The 17,212-nt window shown below is 43.7% G+C and overlaps 1 protein-coding gene across 1 annotated transcript in view; it reads right to left on the bottom strand.

Moving 5' to 3' along the window:
* Positions 1-16,870, bottom strand: part of fibcd1a (fibrinogen C domain containing 1a) — a 118,694-nt gene extending 101,824 nt beyond the window's left edge. Inside the window, exon 1 of the mRNA XM_039001270.1 lies at positions 16,799-16,870. Within this exon, the coding sequence (XP_038857198.1) occupies positions 16,799-16,870 (72 nt within the window). The remainder of the gene's footprint in view (positions 1-16,798) is intronic.
* Positions 16,871-17,212: the final 342 nt, after the last annotated feature.

The following is a 17,212-nucleotide window of genomic DNA, read 5'->3' as shown; positions in this document are numbered from 1 at the left end:
TCCGCATCCAACCTGACAGAGGTTGAGAGGATCTGCAGAGAAGAATGGGAGAAACTCCCCAAATACAGGTGTGCCAAGCTTGTAGTGTCATACCCAAGAAGACGCTGTAATCGCTGCCAAAGGTGCTTCACCAAAGTACTAAGTAAAGGGTCTGAATACTTATGTAAATGTGATAGTTCAGTTTTTTTAATATATATATACTGTATTTGCAAATTTAAAAAAAAGAAAACGTTTTTGCTTTGTCATTATGGGGTATTGTGTGTAGATTGATGAGGGGGGAAAAAACGATTTAATACATTTTAAAATAAGGCTGTAATGTGGAAAAAGTCAAGGGGTCTGAATACTGTCCGAGTGCACTGTATGTAGTGGTGTAATAATGATATATGATGTACTGTTTATCTTTGATTTATGTGAGATGTAAGTGCCTTAACTTCTTCTGGCTGCAAGCCCGAGGCCGGCCACAATATGACAACAGCCACTTCAAGTGCAGGGCGCGAAAGTGGCTGTTGTTCACACATTAACAAGTCCAATACAGCAAATGAAAGGTACACATCTTGTGAATCCAGCCAACATGTCCGATTTTTAAAATGTTTTACAGCGAAAACAGCACGTATATTTATGTTAGCTCACCACCAAATACAAAAAAGGACAGACATTTTTCACAGCACAGGTAGCATGCACAAAGCCAACCTAACTAACCAAGAACCAACCAAACTAACCAACAAACAACTTCATCAGATGACAGTCTTAGAACATGTTATTCAATAAATCTATGTTTTGTTCGAAAAATGTGCATATTTCAGGTATAAATCATAGTTTACATTGCAGCTACAATCAGAAATTGCACCGATAATTACAGACACCAACGTCAAATACCTAAATACTCATCATAAAACATTTCTGAAAAATACATAGTGTACAGCAAATGAAAGACAGGCATCTTGTGATTCCAGCCAATATTTCCGATTTCTTAAGTGTTTTACAGCGAAAACACAATATAGCGTTATATTAGCTTACCACAATAGCCAGAAACACAAGCCATTCCCCAGTAGCAAAAGTTAGCGATCGTAACAAACCAGCAAAAGATATATAATTTTTGACTAACCTTGATAAGCTTCATCAGATGACAGTCCTATAACATCAGGTTATACATACACTTATGTTTTGTTCGAAAATGTGCATATTTAGAGCTGAAATCAGTGGTTATACATTGTGCTAACGTAGCATCTTTTTCCCACAACGTCCGGATATTTTTCTGACACTTTTTCTGACACACATATTCTGACCAAATAGCTATTCATAAACATAACTAAAAAATACATGTTGTATAGGAAATGATAGATACACTAGTTCTTAATGCAATCGCCGTGTTAGAATTCTAAAAATAACTTCATTACGACATCCAGCTTAGGTATAGCAAGAGAGTACCCAAAAGCTGGGCGCAAACGACTAGCACAACATGTTCGACAGATATATGAAATAGCATCATAAAATGGGTCCTACTTTTGCTGATCTTTCATCAGAATGTTGTACAAGGGGTCCTTTGTCGGGAACAATCGTTGTTTGGATTTAGAACGGCCTTTTTCCCTCTCGATTTAGCAAGCACACTTGCCAAGTGGTGCGAATCTCTCCATGTCAACAAACGGAAGAGAACGGAACACGGCAAAACTCCCGAAAAAAATTCAATAATCTGATTAAACTATATTGAAAAAACATACTTTACGATGATATTGTCACATGTATCAAATAAAATCAAAGCCGGAGATATTAGTCGTCCATAACGACAGCTTATCAGAAGGCAAATCCAGGTCCCTTGACGCGCTCTCCAGAAAAAGAGGAAACTGGTGACACGTCATACAAAGAGCTATTATACGAGCCCAGATCAAGTTACACACTCCATTTCTTCTCTCACTCCTTGTCGACATCTAATGGAAGACGTATGAAGTGCATCTAAACGAATAAATATCAAGGACTTTAATAGACAGGCCCTAGAAGAGAGCATCGATTTCAGATTTTCCACTTCCTGTCAGGAAGTTTGCTGCAAAAGGAGTTCTGTTTTACTCACAGATATAATTCAAATGGTTTTAGAAACTAGAGAGTGTTTTCTATCCAATAGTAATAATAATATGCATATTGTACGAGCAAGAATTGAGTACGAGGCCGTTTGAAATGGGCACCTTTTATCCGGCTACTCAATACTGCCCCTGCAGCCCAAACAGGTTAATGTGTTTGGACCCCTGCCTTGGCAGCAGCTAATGGGAATTTCTAATAAATACAAATAAAATTACCAGAAGAGCTGCATTTATTATAATTTTTTATGGGAAGCATTTACCAAATATTTAAAAAAATCATACAGGAAATGTAACTGCCTCTCCTGAAACAGTTACAACCCTTAACTGACCTGCTGTCGTGAGGTTTGACTGCTCTCAGTGTTCTAGAATGTCAGTGCAGATGTCGAGGGTGGTTTGTCTTCCACTTGGGAATGGGGAAAGACCATGGGGTCTAGATCAGTCTTTGGGCACATGCAGACACAGTCAATGTCACAGAATGTGTACCACTACCTGTGTACAGTAGGGTGCAAAAAAGCAACCAGGACAGCAGCCAAACATATGTTGTTGTTTTTGCCTCAGATTTTGATATCCTGTGTTCTGTTTGGGACGGTAATTCATGTTAAAGCACACTTCCTGTCAGTCTTGGTGAGCCGTTCTAATGTTCTTACCACACATACAGTGGACTCAATCTGACAGTAATCTATCTGGAAACAGCAGCTGGCAGAAAGTGCCAGAGATAAGAGGGGTGAATTAGCTCACCTTCAAGACAAACACTGAACATCCTCAAGCATACTCAAGAGGGAGCTGGTTGCCTCCCTGTGACCGTGCTGGCACTGACATGCTATGATTCTCATCCATGCATACACAGTGAACGGTTCACTCGACGGCACAGTTCATGTTTGTCTGTTTAACATCTAACAAATGGTAAATATTGCCCCCGGAATGGTCTATTCTGGTTGCTTTGCCTGCCAGAGTACACTGCTGAGGGCCCATTTAGCGCATGGTCATCCGAACCCCTAAGCCAGACTTATTAAGTCAATATAAAACTTTCATAGTAGGGGAGGGCTGCAGGACACGGGGGAAAAATTAAGAAAACAGTTTGATCTTTGGACACCAGAGCCATGGGAGAATAATCCCAGAAAGCTATCAGAGTTTGCCCGAATCAAGAGGAGGATGTCTCATACTGTATCCTAACATATAATTCTTTGGAAGAGCACCAATCCCTACAAATAGGTCTGTAATATAAGGAGACCAGATGCTGAGGCTTACCCTTGATCTTTAAAATGGCTTTAGGCATATTTCCTACTGGGTTTACTTCGAAGTGACAAAGCTGCAGAGATAAAGTGAAAAGCTGGGCTATACTGATGTAGGATTGTAATTTGAGCCAGTTTGCGACAGCAGAAAAAAGAATCCTGCAGCAATAGTAAATGTTAACTATAATTAATGGACATTTTTGTATGGGTTGATACATTTTTCGTAACTTCAGAAGCCTTTTTAAACCTCAATACACTACAATTTTAAATATCCTATATCCTATATATATCCTATATATATAAAGTTCTCAAGCAACAGGGTGATCAAATTAAGATCCTACATCTGCACTGTATATTGATAGCTGGCTACCAAGCTTTCTTCATTCTCATGTTGACTAGTTTCACCAGTAACCAACAAACTCTCAAACCTAATGAAGATATCGTACAAAAATACCCAATATGTCGTGGAGCTGTGACATGGTCTCCTTTGTCTTTTTAAACGGTCTAGCACAGCTAATGAAATGGCCAGAGGGGACTCTTTGTGCTCCGGGCTCAGTAGTCGACGTATTCCTCCGCAGCTGGGTGATTAAGACTCCCTCTTGCGTGTGTGTTAGTCTGATCCTCTAGCCAAGAGGGGAAAACACACAAGCCACACCGCTGTTCTGTTTCAGCATTCATTGGATTTCATCACTGATATTTGCACCTTGTCATCACACCACAGCGAGAGCTTATTTAGGACAATACTGAGCGATACATCCAAGTGGTAGTGGTAGGGAGATTGTGTCTAATCGAGAAACTGATAGTGAGTGCAACGGGAATGGCTGTATATCAGCAATTATTAGGAAAGAGCCTGATTCCAATTGTGGTTAAGCTAAACTGTACTGCTATTGTATAATGTTAAAGGAATGGATTGCTGGATGAATATTTATCAGGTGAGTAGAGGAACTAGGGGGTAATATACAGTAAGCAGTAAGTATGATGCATCGCCATTCAAATGCAAATATGAAGATGTCACGATCGTCAAAGGGACTGAGAGAGGACCAAGGCGCAGCGCGTGGAAAGTACATCTTCTTTTTATTTAAAGAAGGAAAAAACAAAACAAACCAACAAAACAGACGACCGTGAAGCTATACAAACATAAGTGCTGACACAAAACACTTCGACATAGACAATTCCCCACAAACAGCTAAAGCCTATGGTTGCCTTAAATATGGCTCCCAATCAGAGACAACAATAACCAGCTGTCTCTAATTGAGACCCAATTCAGGCAACCATAGACTTTCCTAGATACCTACACTCAACCATAGACACAGCTAGACTTCTATACTAAACATAAACCCAACTACTCTAATAAACCCCCTAAACCTTACAACCACCCTAGACACTACAAAAACACATACATTCCCCATGTCACACCCTGACCTAACTAAAATAATAAAGAAAACAAAGAATACTAAGGCCAGGGCGTGACATAACCCCCCCCTTAAGGTGCGAACTCCGGGCGCACCAGCACACAGTCTAGGGGAGGGTCTGGGTGGGCGTCCGTCCACGGCGGCGGCTCCGGCACTGGTCGTGGTCCCCACCCCACCACAGTCACTACCCGCCTCCGTAGCCTCCTCCAAATGGCCACCCTCCACATTAACCCCACTGGATTAAGGGGCAGCACCGGACTAAGGGGCAGCACCGGACTAAGGGGCAGCACCGGACTAAGGGGCAGCACCGGACTAAGGGGCAGCACCGGACTAAGGGGCAGCACCGGACTAAGGGGCAGCACCGGACTAAGGGGCAGCACCGGACTAAGGGGCAGCACCGGGATAAGGGGCAGCACCGGGATAAGGGGCAGCACCGGGATAAGGGGCAGCACCAGGATAAGGGGCAGCTCCGGACTGAGGGACGGCAGCTCCGGACTGAGGGACGGATCCTGGCTGGATGGCGGATCCTGGCTGGCTGGCTCTGGCGGATCCTGGCTGGCTGGCGGATCCTGGCTGGATGACTCATGGCTGGCTGACGGATCTGGCTGCTCATGGCTGGCTGACGGATCTGGCTGCTCATGGCTGGCTGACGGATCTGGCTGCTCATGGCTGGCTGACGGATCTGGCTGCTCATGGCTGGCTGACGGATCTGGCTGCTCATGGCTGGCTGACGGATCTGGCTGCTCATGGCTGGCTGACGGATCTGGCTGCTCATGGCTGGCTGACGGATCTGGCTGCTCATGGCTGGCTGACGGATCTGGCTGCTCATGGCTGGCTGACGGATCTGGCTGCTCATGGCTGGCTGACGGATCTGGCTGCTCATGGCTGGCTGACGGATCTGGCTGCTCATGGCTGGCTGGCGGCTCTGGCTGCTCATGGCTGGCTGGCGGCTCTGGCTGCTCATGGCTGGCTGGCGGCTCTGGCTGATCCTGTCTGGTTGGCGGCTCTGGCAGATCCTGTCTGGTTGGCGGCTCTGGCAGATCCTGTCTGGTTGGCGGCTCTGGCCGATCCTGTCTGGTTGGCGGCTCTGGCCGATCCTGTCTGGTTGGCGGCTCTGGCAGATCCTGTCTGGTTGGCGGCTCTGGCAGATCCTGTCTGGTTGGCGGCTCTGGCAGATCCTGTCTGGTTGGCGGCTCTGGCAGATCCTGACTGACGAATGGCTCTAGCGGCTCCTGACTGACGAACGGCTCTGACGGCTCGGGACAGACGGGCGGCTCTAATGGCTCGGGGCAGACGGATGGCTCAGATGGCGCTGGGTAGACGGATGGCTCAGATGGCGCTGGGCAGACGGATGGCTCAGATGGCGCTGGGCAGACGGATGGCTCAGATGGCGCTGGGCAGACTGATGGCTCAGATGGCGCTTGGCAGACGGGCAGTTCAGGCACCGCTGTGCAGACGGCAGACTCTGGCCGGCTGAGGCGCACTGTAGGCCTGGTGCGTGGTGCCGGAACTGGTGTTACCGGGCTGGGGACACGCACCTTCAGGCTAGTGCGGGGAGAAGGAACAGGGCATACTGGACCCTGGAGACGCACCTTAGGCCTAGTGCGTGGTGCCGGAACTGGTGGTACCAGGCTGGGGACACGCATCTCAGGGCTAGTGCGGGGAGCAGCAACAGGACGCACAGGACTCTGGGGACACACAGGAGGCTTGGTGCGTGGTGTAGGCACTGGTGGTAATGGGCTGGAGACACGCACCACAGGGTTAGTGCGTGGAGGAGGAACAGGGCTCTGTTGACACACAGGAAGCTTGGTGCGTGGTACCGGACTGGAGACACGCACCATAGGGCTAGTACGTGGAGGAGGAACAGGGCACACTGGACTCTCGAGGCGCACTATAGGCCTGGTGCGTGGTACCGGTACTGGTGGTACCGGGCTGAGGGCACGCACCTCAGGATGAGTGCGGGGAGAAGGAACAGTGCGTACAGGGCTCAGGAGACGCACAGGAGGCTTCCCAACCTTACCTGGTTGTATGCTCCCCCATATCAACATCTCTCTCTCTTCACTCTCCTCCAATAACACCAACAACTCCTCAAATGTCTCATAATCTCCCATCCTTTCACTTTCCTCCAATCTGTCCAATAACTCCTCCACATTCTCCGACTCATACCTTAGTTTAGCCAACTGCTCCTGATGGTAAGCACGGGGAACTGGCTCAATTCTCCCACTTGACCCAGCCACACTCCCCGTGTGCCCTCCCCCAAGAAATTTTTGGGGGAGCCTCTCGGGCTTCCAGCCACTCTGCCTTGATTTACGCTGCTTGGTCCGATGTTGGTGGGGAATTCTGTCACGATCGTCAAAGGGACTGAGAGAGGACCAAGGCGCAGCGCGTGGAAAGTACATCTTCTTTTTATTTAAAGAAGGAAAAAACAAAACAAACCAACAAAACAGACGACCGTGACGCTATACAAACATAAGTGCTGACACAAAACACTTCGACATAGACAATTCCCCACAAACAGCTAAAGCCTCTGGTTGCCTTAAATATGGCTCCCAATCAGAGACAACAATAACCAGCTGTCTCTAATTGAGACCCAATTCAGGCAACCATAGACTTTCCTAGATACCTACACTCAACCATAGACACAGCTAGACTTCTATACTAAACATAAACCCAACTACTCTAATAAACCCCCTAAACCTTACAACCACCCTAGACACTACAAAAACACATACATTCCCCATGTCACACCCTGACCTAACTAAAATAATAAAGAAAACAAAGAATACTAAGGCCAGGGCGTGACAGAAGAGGGTACCTCAAAATGTTCACCTCATTAAAGGAAGAATATGAGCCACTATGGGAATAACTTATTTTATTTTAACAAAAGTGCAATTCCTCTAGAGCCTGACCGATATATCATTTCACAATATTATCGGACGATATTGGCCTTTTAACGCTACATCGGTATCGGACAATAATTCCACCGATAACCTTTATTCAGTCATTAGGATGAAAAAAGGGAATCTCATGCTTATCGAAAAACTTGTGGCCATCCTCATGATGTGTCATTAATTTCACAATATAAGAAATCAATTGAAGCATATTTTTTTAACAATTGCTGTTTTTGATGGCAATTTTTGAGAATTCAGTGTGGAAAAATTACACCTTTTCATTTCCCCAGCGTAAAACAGTATATCGGCCCAAAAAAATGGTCGGGCTCTAAATTCCACTACTCTGCAACCACTCACTGTTCTGTTCATCAATTTAGCAGAGCATTCTGGTATAAACATCATGACTCTGTTCTTTAAGGACATACTGCATTTTTACAATGGGAAAAAAATATTTTTGTGATAGTCCAAAAGGACAATATAGTACACACCCCTCACCCATCTGATGCAGAAAAACAGACATATCTCATATTAACCAGAGACCGCAACTGCTAAAATCTTTAGATCCCAACAGCTGGAAGCATTCGTTACACTTTACTTTACATTGTGCTATTTTTTAAAGTAGTATTAACAGAAAATGCTAAATGATAAACATACTTAAGAATTATGGTTTTGTTTATTTGTGGTAGCAACATGTGCAAATCGTTGTGAAAATCTGTCGAAGTCGACTCCAAAACCAAAAATGCAATGCTCCTTTTCTTGGCTGGCTGGCTAGCTAGCAAACGTAGCTACACACAATAATACCAAAGTCAATATCAGCATGTGAAGTACTTAGCTAGCTGTAAAATCGCCTAAACAAACTTCACTATCAATTTAGGTGTCTATCTCACTGAGTTCAACTTGCAGTTCCTCTCTGACCAGGATGAGTGCGGAGTACGTTGTTATGGCAACAACAGCCCATTCCCATGTTTCCCACAGACACACAGGGTGCATTGCGAGTTGGTACTTGAAGGGTAACTGAGTTTAATAATTTTGTACACTGTTTAGATTGAGCACATCTAAGCGAAATATATACTTTGTCATGAGGACACCACCACGCAGACGACACCATTCTGTATACTTCTGGCCCTTCTTCAGGTTAACTAACCTCCAGATGAGCTTCAATGCCAGTAAAACTAAATGCATGCTCTTCAACCGATCGCTGCCCGCACCTGCCCGCCCGTCCAGCATCACTACTCTGGACGGTTCTGACCTAAAATATGTGGACAACTACAAATACCTAGGTGTCTGGTTAGATTGTAAACTCCCCTTCCAGACTCACATTAAGCATCTCCAATCCAAAAATAAATATATAATCGACTTCCTATTTCACAACAAACATCCTTCACTCATGTTGCCAAACATACCCTTGTAAAACTGACCATCCTACCGATCCTTGACTTCGGCGATGTAATTTACAAAATAGCCTCCCAACACTCTACTCAGCAAATTGGATGCAGTCTATCACAGTGCCATCCGTTTTGTCACCAAAGCCACCACTGCGACCTGTATGCTCTCGTTGGCTGGCCCTCACTTCATATTCGTCGCCCACTGGCTCCAGGTCATCTATAAGTCTTTGCAAGGTACATCTAGCACATCTATCACTCCAGTGTTAAATTGCTAAATTGTAATTATTTCACCACTATGGCCTATTTATTGCCTTACCTCCCTTATCTTATTTCATTTGCACATGTAACAGTATAGCTTCCGTCCCTCTCCTCGCACCTACCTGGGCTCGAACCAGGGTCCCTCTGCACACAGACAACAGTCTCCCACGAAGCATCATTACACATCGTGCCACAAAAGCCACGGCCATTGGAGAGCAAGGGGAACTACTTCAGGTCTCAGAGCGAGTGACATCACCCGATTGAAACGCTATTAGCGCGCACCACCGCTAACTAGCTAGCCATGTCACATCAGTTACACTCACCCCCCTTTTGACCTCCTCCTCTTCCGCAGCAACCAGTGATCTGGGTCAACAGCATCAATGTAACAGTATAGCTTCCGTCCCTCTCCTCGCACCTACCTGGGCTCGAACCAGGGACCCTCTGCACACAGACAACAGTCACCCACGAAGCATCGTTACCCATCGCGCCACAAAAGCCAAGGCCCTTGTAGAGCAAGGGGAACAACTACTTCAGGTCTCAGAGCGAGTGACGTCACCGACTGAAACGCTATTAGCGCGTACCACCACTAACTAGCTAGCCATTTCACATCGGTTACACACACACTGTATATAGACTTTTCTATTGTGTTATTGACTGTATGTTTGTTTATTCCATGTGTAACTCTGTGTTGGTGTTTGTGTCGCACTGATTTGCTTTATCTTGGCCAGGTCGCAGTTGTAAATGAGAACTTGTTCTCAACTGGCCTACCTGGTTAAATAAAGGTGAAATAACATATATATTTTGAAATGATGATATAAAGGGATGGATGTGTTCTAGACAAGTATGCCCATACTATCTATGGGCTGATTTGGCGATCTGGAGTGCAGGTCATGTTTTTAAGCGTTATGAAATGTGATGGTGTGTTACCCCTATCTCCAGTGACGAGAACCATGTAGCTATGATGCGTTCCTAGTTGGAACTCCTACACGGTTTCGTGATTTCACAGACGGACCACTTAGAAGTTAAATCATGGGGAACATTTATATTTTACCCACTGATAGAAAATAGGCTCTCACCAAATTGACAGGAGTTTCATGATTTTTATTTCTGGGGATGGATTAGACCTTCAATGAATACCAGGTAAACACCTGCAGAAATAGGACTGTATCAGTACTTTGTATACAAGTCTGTGTGTTTTTGGCTGTCTGTGTGTGTGTGTGTGTGTGTGTGTGTGTGTGTGTGTGTGTGTGTGTGTGTGTGTGTGTGTGTGTGTGTGTGTGTGTGTGTGTGTGTGTGTGTGTGTGTGTGTGTGTGTGTAGTGTTTCCCCTATATGCATTTACAGGACACACTGGTGTGTATGTGTGCAATGTGCCTAAATGTAGGTGTTCCTACTCTGCAATGTAGTTATGTTTTTGCCTCTGTTCCTTTGCCCTCCTCTGCGTGTAGCCTAAAGACAGTTCCTGTTCAGACAGACCGGGTCTCCAGCTCCAGTAGCCCCCAGTGTGCAGGCAGGTTCCTCTGTCAGAGGACTCCAAGGACAGGCAGCCAAGTGTGGAGAAAGCGATTTGTCTTGCAGGCTGGAGCCGGGCTCCCGAGACCACTTCCACAGGTCTGATACTCAACATATCCTCCCTGTGCTTTAGAGAGCTCTTATAGGGGAAGGTTTGCTGCTCAACCCTGCCTTGTACTACCACACTCCAACGCATCCGAGGTACAAGTCTGACATCAAACACCCTCCCTCCCACTTCAACTGCTTTGTGATGAGCTACATCCACCCCGGCTGTTACTCAGGAGTGTTGTGGCAGCAGGTATACTTTCACAGCCTCCACGGTGTTGAAGATAACAAGAGGATGTGGAGAATTGTACACTGGCGTGCATGAAGGAGTGAAACACTAATAATAGTCACTGAGTGGGGGGTGGGTGTGCGCTTTTCAAAGTTATTACATTAAGCAGAATGAAAGTTGCTATTAATCGGTTTCTTTCACATACTGGGTGGCTTGGGGGAGAATTTTGTTCTAAATCCTTGGAGTTTTAGATGGATGAATGGTCTAAACCGTTGTTCATTACATTTCACTGTCTACAACATGCTTAACACATAACCTCCTACTGTAATATAGAATTATGCTGCGGTTAGATGGCACGAGGCAGACGCTAGATGCCAAACGTGATGTCATTGTTTTCAATGAGAGAACGATGGTAAATACCGTTGAGTCTGGCGGTGAATGCCTTCAGCCACTACGGTAGACGGGACTTGCCGCCAGAGTTCAAATATTTCAACTTTTGTCTTCTGCTGTAGTGTTGTTTTCTACCGGATGTTGATTTGCACGGTTTGTTTCCTGAAATCACCATAGGAACACATCCCGTCATGCTGGCTTGCTTTTGTCATCACCGTCTTTCTTGCTTTCTTGTCCCGCTATGCCGATTGGTATGGCGGTTTTTGCGTCCCTCATCTAAATGCAGCATTAGGTCTTTCCGTTAAAATAGAATATTCATTAATACATCGGCAGGAGGTAATAGAGTTTGTAATAGTTATATTCTAGTTCAAAGGTCACATTGAAATCAGTGGTGGAGAGCAGACAGGAGAGGACTATTCATTAGGAGCCATGAATAGTAGATCAAATGAATACCAACCACTCTGTAAAAAATATATATCTTCTTATCCCTCGCCTTGACCCAGCGCTGCCTGCAACTACAAAGATAAATGAACAGTAAGCGCTCATTTAAGTAGAAAGCAAATGGAAACATTTTATCATTGGAAGGGAGGAAAGGAAGGCAGTTTCAGCCACTGGAGGTAATCACAGTAATCCATTCTTTTCAGTTAGTGGCTCACAGCATGTTTATAGGTCGGCATTAATCAGAGCAGAATGCATTAGCCGGGCATCACAGAGACATTGCATAGCAATGTGTTGTTTAGAAATGTATATGATGTCGGCCATACCAATGCAGAGGAGTGAAGTCTAGAATCCAGAGACCGCTGGAAATAAATATTTGGAGTTTTCAGATACACATTATCGACTACAGTCTGTTGGAATGTACTGTATCTTTGGTGTTAGAGGCAACAACAAGTGATTTCTCTATCATATTCATCATCTTTAATCAATGTATATTGAAGCCAAAAATCTCTGCTCTGCTTAGATGTCAGGTTGGCACATTGAAACTGTGATGACTTGAAGCCGGTCTGACAGACTGACATGGCTAGTAAGAGTTTTAGAATGTACTGTAAAGCCTGATTCGATTGTCCATAATAGATTATGGGGCTTGGCAGTCTATCAGTCTATGATCTGATAGGACAGATGCCAAGTCCACTCAAAAGTCATCAACAGAATTAATGTTTCTCTACTACACCGTAATTTCTTCTTATTTTAACAGCTTGTGTGTGTGTGTTTGTGTGTGTGTGGGCATGTGTCTGTGTGCGTGTGTGTATGTGTTGATGCTCCTTTCACTGATTGCTGACCGGCTAGTGGAGTAGGTCAAAGCCATTTGCACCTCCTCTGGGTGGCTTCACACCAGGGTGATCCCTGGCGTCTGTGATAACAGCGCTTTAAGAGCCCTCAGGGTTCCCTTAGGCTTGGTAGAAACAGCAGGTTGTTACTAAAGCAGTATATAAAAAAAGGTCAAATTGAATATGAAAAAAACAAAAACACATTGAACAAAGAATGGTTGGACATCAGAATGAGGGAAGAAGACAGAAAAGGGTGGAAAATGTGTGCATTGGCAGTAGAGGTAGCTCAAATTATAACCCTCTTGACATTTTAGCCTGAGTATTTTTCGCTTTCATTGGTTGAAGATGCGATTGTCTGCGGCTTCGACGACTAAATGTTAAATTGCTTTTCACTGCTCTAGAAAATAACCCCATAACTTGTACCAATTTAGTCAAGGAGGCCTGAGCCTGTAGATGTATATTCTAGCGACAATTTACTCTAAAAATGGATTCCTCATGGTAAATGGTGAATGACTGATCCTATATCCACATCTAATCAATTGATCCTATATCCACATTATGGATCAATTGGCTTATACAATAAGAAGCTAATGCAACAGACGCAAACACAACAACCCAGCATTTCCATAATGTCATGTGCAGACTGACGACAGTAACGTGGGCGTACTGGGACATCTTAATAGGTCCGACCGTGCAGCAAATGGGAGCTGGCAGATTGTGGGCTAGTCAGTGGATGGGCCAGTGGCAGGACAGGATGCTCTAATGAGCCATCTCCCAGAGATAACTGTCTAAGAGACATTAGGAGAGGAGGGGGCCCTATTAATATCTCCGCTTCATGTTTCCCTGGAAGCAGACTTCCTCAGCGTCTGCTTTCACAGTCCAGTCCCCAGCTGAAACACATACACACGAGTGCGCGCACACACACGCCGAAGCCATCGTCATCTGCCATCAAGTTACATTAGTTTGGTGTAAAAGTAACCCCGTGGCGTTCTTATTGAAGCAGAGAAATAAAAACATCCCTTTAAGGTGGAAATAAAAGTTCCCATTTCCAGGTACTGTTACTACTCATTAACCTTGAGCTGTCTGACTTCATTGAAGTGCAATTATTATTATTATTCAACATTTTTTAGGGGTGTGTAATTATGTTTTCTGCAGATATCAAACTTCGTCAACATTGTGCTGCTCACTGAAGTTTGCTGTGTTCACTCATGTCATTATCGTGTCATTAAAAACCACAGGCTAAATGCTACATATAAAATTCTAAATTCTGAAACACTGTTATACATTTTCTTAGCAGAAGGTCATGTGATGATGAACAAATTCAATACAGGTCAAATGGCTGCTGTCATGAAACATAATATATTGGTCAAGGTAGACTCAGTAATATGACATTATAAACAACCGGGCAACTTCCTGCTTACAGCCGCTGTTCGATCTCCCCAAAGTGGGCATGCCCCAAGGGAGGGAGCAAATTGGAAGAGCAAATGCTGTCTTGGTAGATTTGAAGTCTGTTGTTATTGATGTCTGTAAGCAGGAAACCACCCTGTTGTGTGTATGATGATGTTATATGGCTGAGTATACCTTTAAGACATATCAAACTAGGAAAGGAGACAATAGCTAGGATTGACTGACATGTGACAGAGAGCACATGAGAACAATATGTAGGCTACCTGTGAAACTACAGCATATAATACAGTACTAATTCATGTGGAGTACTTATTATAGGCCTAACTACTGCACTCAGAGAGAGAGAGCGAGAGAGAGCGAGAGAGAGCGAGAGAGAGCGAGAGAGAGCGAGAGAGAGAGAGCGAGAGAGAGCGAGAGAGATGGATGGATTGATTCCCTTTCTTCTCTCATTACGCCAAAGGAAGGACAGGCAGTTATCAGGTGTATGTGTGTGTGTGGAGTGTCTGTCTGTCCGTCTGTCTGTCTGTGTGAGTCCGTGCTCCTTGGTCTGCGGTCAGTGTGTTACCGTACCATCAAGGCCACTTATGGTGTTAAATTCAATCTTACTGGGCCTCATAAGGCTGATAACTTCCATCCAAGAATCTACTCTCATGTCTGCCTCTCGACTGCTATACTTAATTTAGTCCAACGCAGTGATGTAATGGAGGGTAAATGCAAGTAAACACAGTTTACCCACAATTATTTTTGCTTGACAGTTTACCAACTTTTGCAGAAAGTGTAGGGAGTGTTACTTTTTTCACTGCGACCGGCAATAAGAGTTTACCCATCTATTTTGTTTTATCACTACATCACTGGTCCAACGTACAGACAGTCCACGTGGAACTATCCACAGCCATAAGTCCAAAAGCTTCACTAACCTTCCCCATCAACTCAGCATGCCCTAAATGCATGGTCATTAACTTTACTGATTCATTTTCTGTATCACTCACAGAATATACTGTAAAGGTGTTGAAGAAGATCTGTCCACAAAATAAATAAATTGCTGGCTAACAATATGTGCCAACTGCTGCAGCATTCCAGAAATGCTCATATTGTAGATAGGCTTACAACACTTGGTCACAGCAAACAGTGAGGAATGGAGGCAGACTCTATAAGACAGACCGGTAATCTTATCTCCTTTGTCTCAACCAAAGCCAGAGTTTCCAGTCAGTTGTAGACGAGCATTCTTTACAACGATTTCAGTTTTACATAAAGCCTTGTAGCAGTCAACCACACAGTGATAATAAACATAGTTATAAAATGGGTGGTTCAAACCCTGAATGCTGATTGGCTGACATATCAGACTATATACCATGAATATGACAAAACATGTATTTTAACTGCTCTAATTACTGGTAACCAGTTAATAATAGCTTATAATAGCAATAATAGTTTATAATAGCAATTAGGCACCTCGGGGGTTAGTGGTATATGGCCAATATACCACAGCTAAGGGCTGTATTCAGGCACTCCGCGTTGCGTTGTGCATAATAACAGCCCTTAGCCGTGGTATATTGGCCATATACAACACCCCGTGCCTTATTGCGTAATTATAATTAGGCTTAATTATAACATAATTATGGGCTCTATTTGTACTGCCAGAAGAGAAGAGAGTATCATGCCAACATGTATCATCTCAGACACTAAACTACATTTAAATAATACTACTTGACAACCCTAGCCCAACCTATGCACGCCATTCCACAATGCCAAATACTCCACTGAGATGGTTAACTAACAGAAAGAAGTGCTTTCACTCATTCACAGTGACTTTTATAAATCAATTTAAATACAATTGTATTTGTCACATCATTCGTAAACGTCAGGTGTAGACTTACAGTGAAATGCTTACTTCCCAACAATGCAGATAGATAAAATGATAAATAATAGAAAACTAGAAAAATAATAACACGAGGAATAGATCCACAATGAGTAACGGTAACTTGGCTATATACAGTACCAGTACCGAGTATACAGCTAATAGGTGACATAAGGAACTGTTCAATGAGGATCACATCACACAGGCATTTATAAAAATATAAAAATATGCAGATTTGCAGCTGGCTCATGTTACAATAGATGCACAAATCGTAGAGTAAGTGGACCGACAATGAATGGTCAACATATTTTAATTTCTAAATATGACAAGCTAAGGGGGGAAAAAAGCCCAATGGTAGAGAGGGCTTCAATTTCTGTTTCTCCATGGATCATTTGGACATCTTGCCATTTGTCAATTAGAAATCATCATCAATTCAAGCGCTCCAATAACAATTGATGAATAGACTACAATAAATGAATGTAGGCAATTAAATAAATAGGCCTACACCATTATGGATCTACCAGCAAATCATATATTATTGGAATTTAACACTCAATTCACATCATATTACCATAACTTTAAAGTCGGACCATTAGATATACCGTATGTGATAGGTAGGCTATGGCTTTCCCTAAAAAGGCACATTTAGTTCCCACGAAATAAATGGTCATTCGTTTTCTATGTGTAACTATGTGCAATAGTTATGCAATACTATGAGCCACTATAATATTAATGCTATTTTATGAAATACTTTCTGGTACCTGCAGGCTTTTCACCTGCTTTTTTGTTTTTGTTTTTGAGCAGAGCAATGAATGAATACTTGCAGCATGCAATGCCTACCTGAGATTTATGCTGATGTCCATCTTCGAGTTCTGAAACACTGTTCATGATTTTCCATCGATCATTTACCATTCTCTGAAATTCTTAAAATCCGAGATTTGACATCATTGGTAAAGGGAAAGTGTCAACCAGAGGGTCTATGTTGTTTGAACTATTCCAATAAGAAGGGGAAAAGGTTTACACATAAAAACTACTTCAATCACTGCACAGATCTCTACAATTCTAAAGGAGGTCCAGATGGGAATCTAGTAGTACAAACATGTTGATATCATACATACTTGTAGAACCCCTTGCAAAGAATAGTTGCTTTGAATTTTCGCAGTTAGGAAATGCTATAACGTTCCTTCTTGTTACTAAAAAACACACATGCACTTTGACAGTAAGCGTTCGATGCGTTGCAGATTCTAATGAATC

Source organism: Salvelinus namaycush, chromosome 1 (assembly GCF_016432855.1).
Source record: "Salvelinus namaycush isolate Seneca chromosome 1, SaNama_1.0, whole genome shotgun sequence".
NCBI classification, from domain to species: domain Eukaryota; kingdom Metazoa; phylum Chordata; class Actinopteri; order Salmoniformes; family Salmonidae; genus Salvelinus; species Salvelinus namaycush.
The sequence above is the reverse complement of the archived record's forward strand: the minus strand, read 5'-3'. Positions and strand labels throughout refer to the sequence as shown.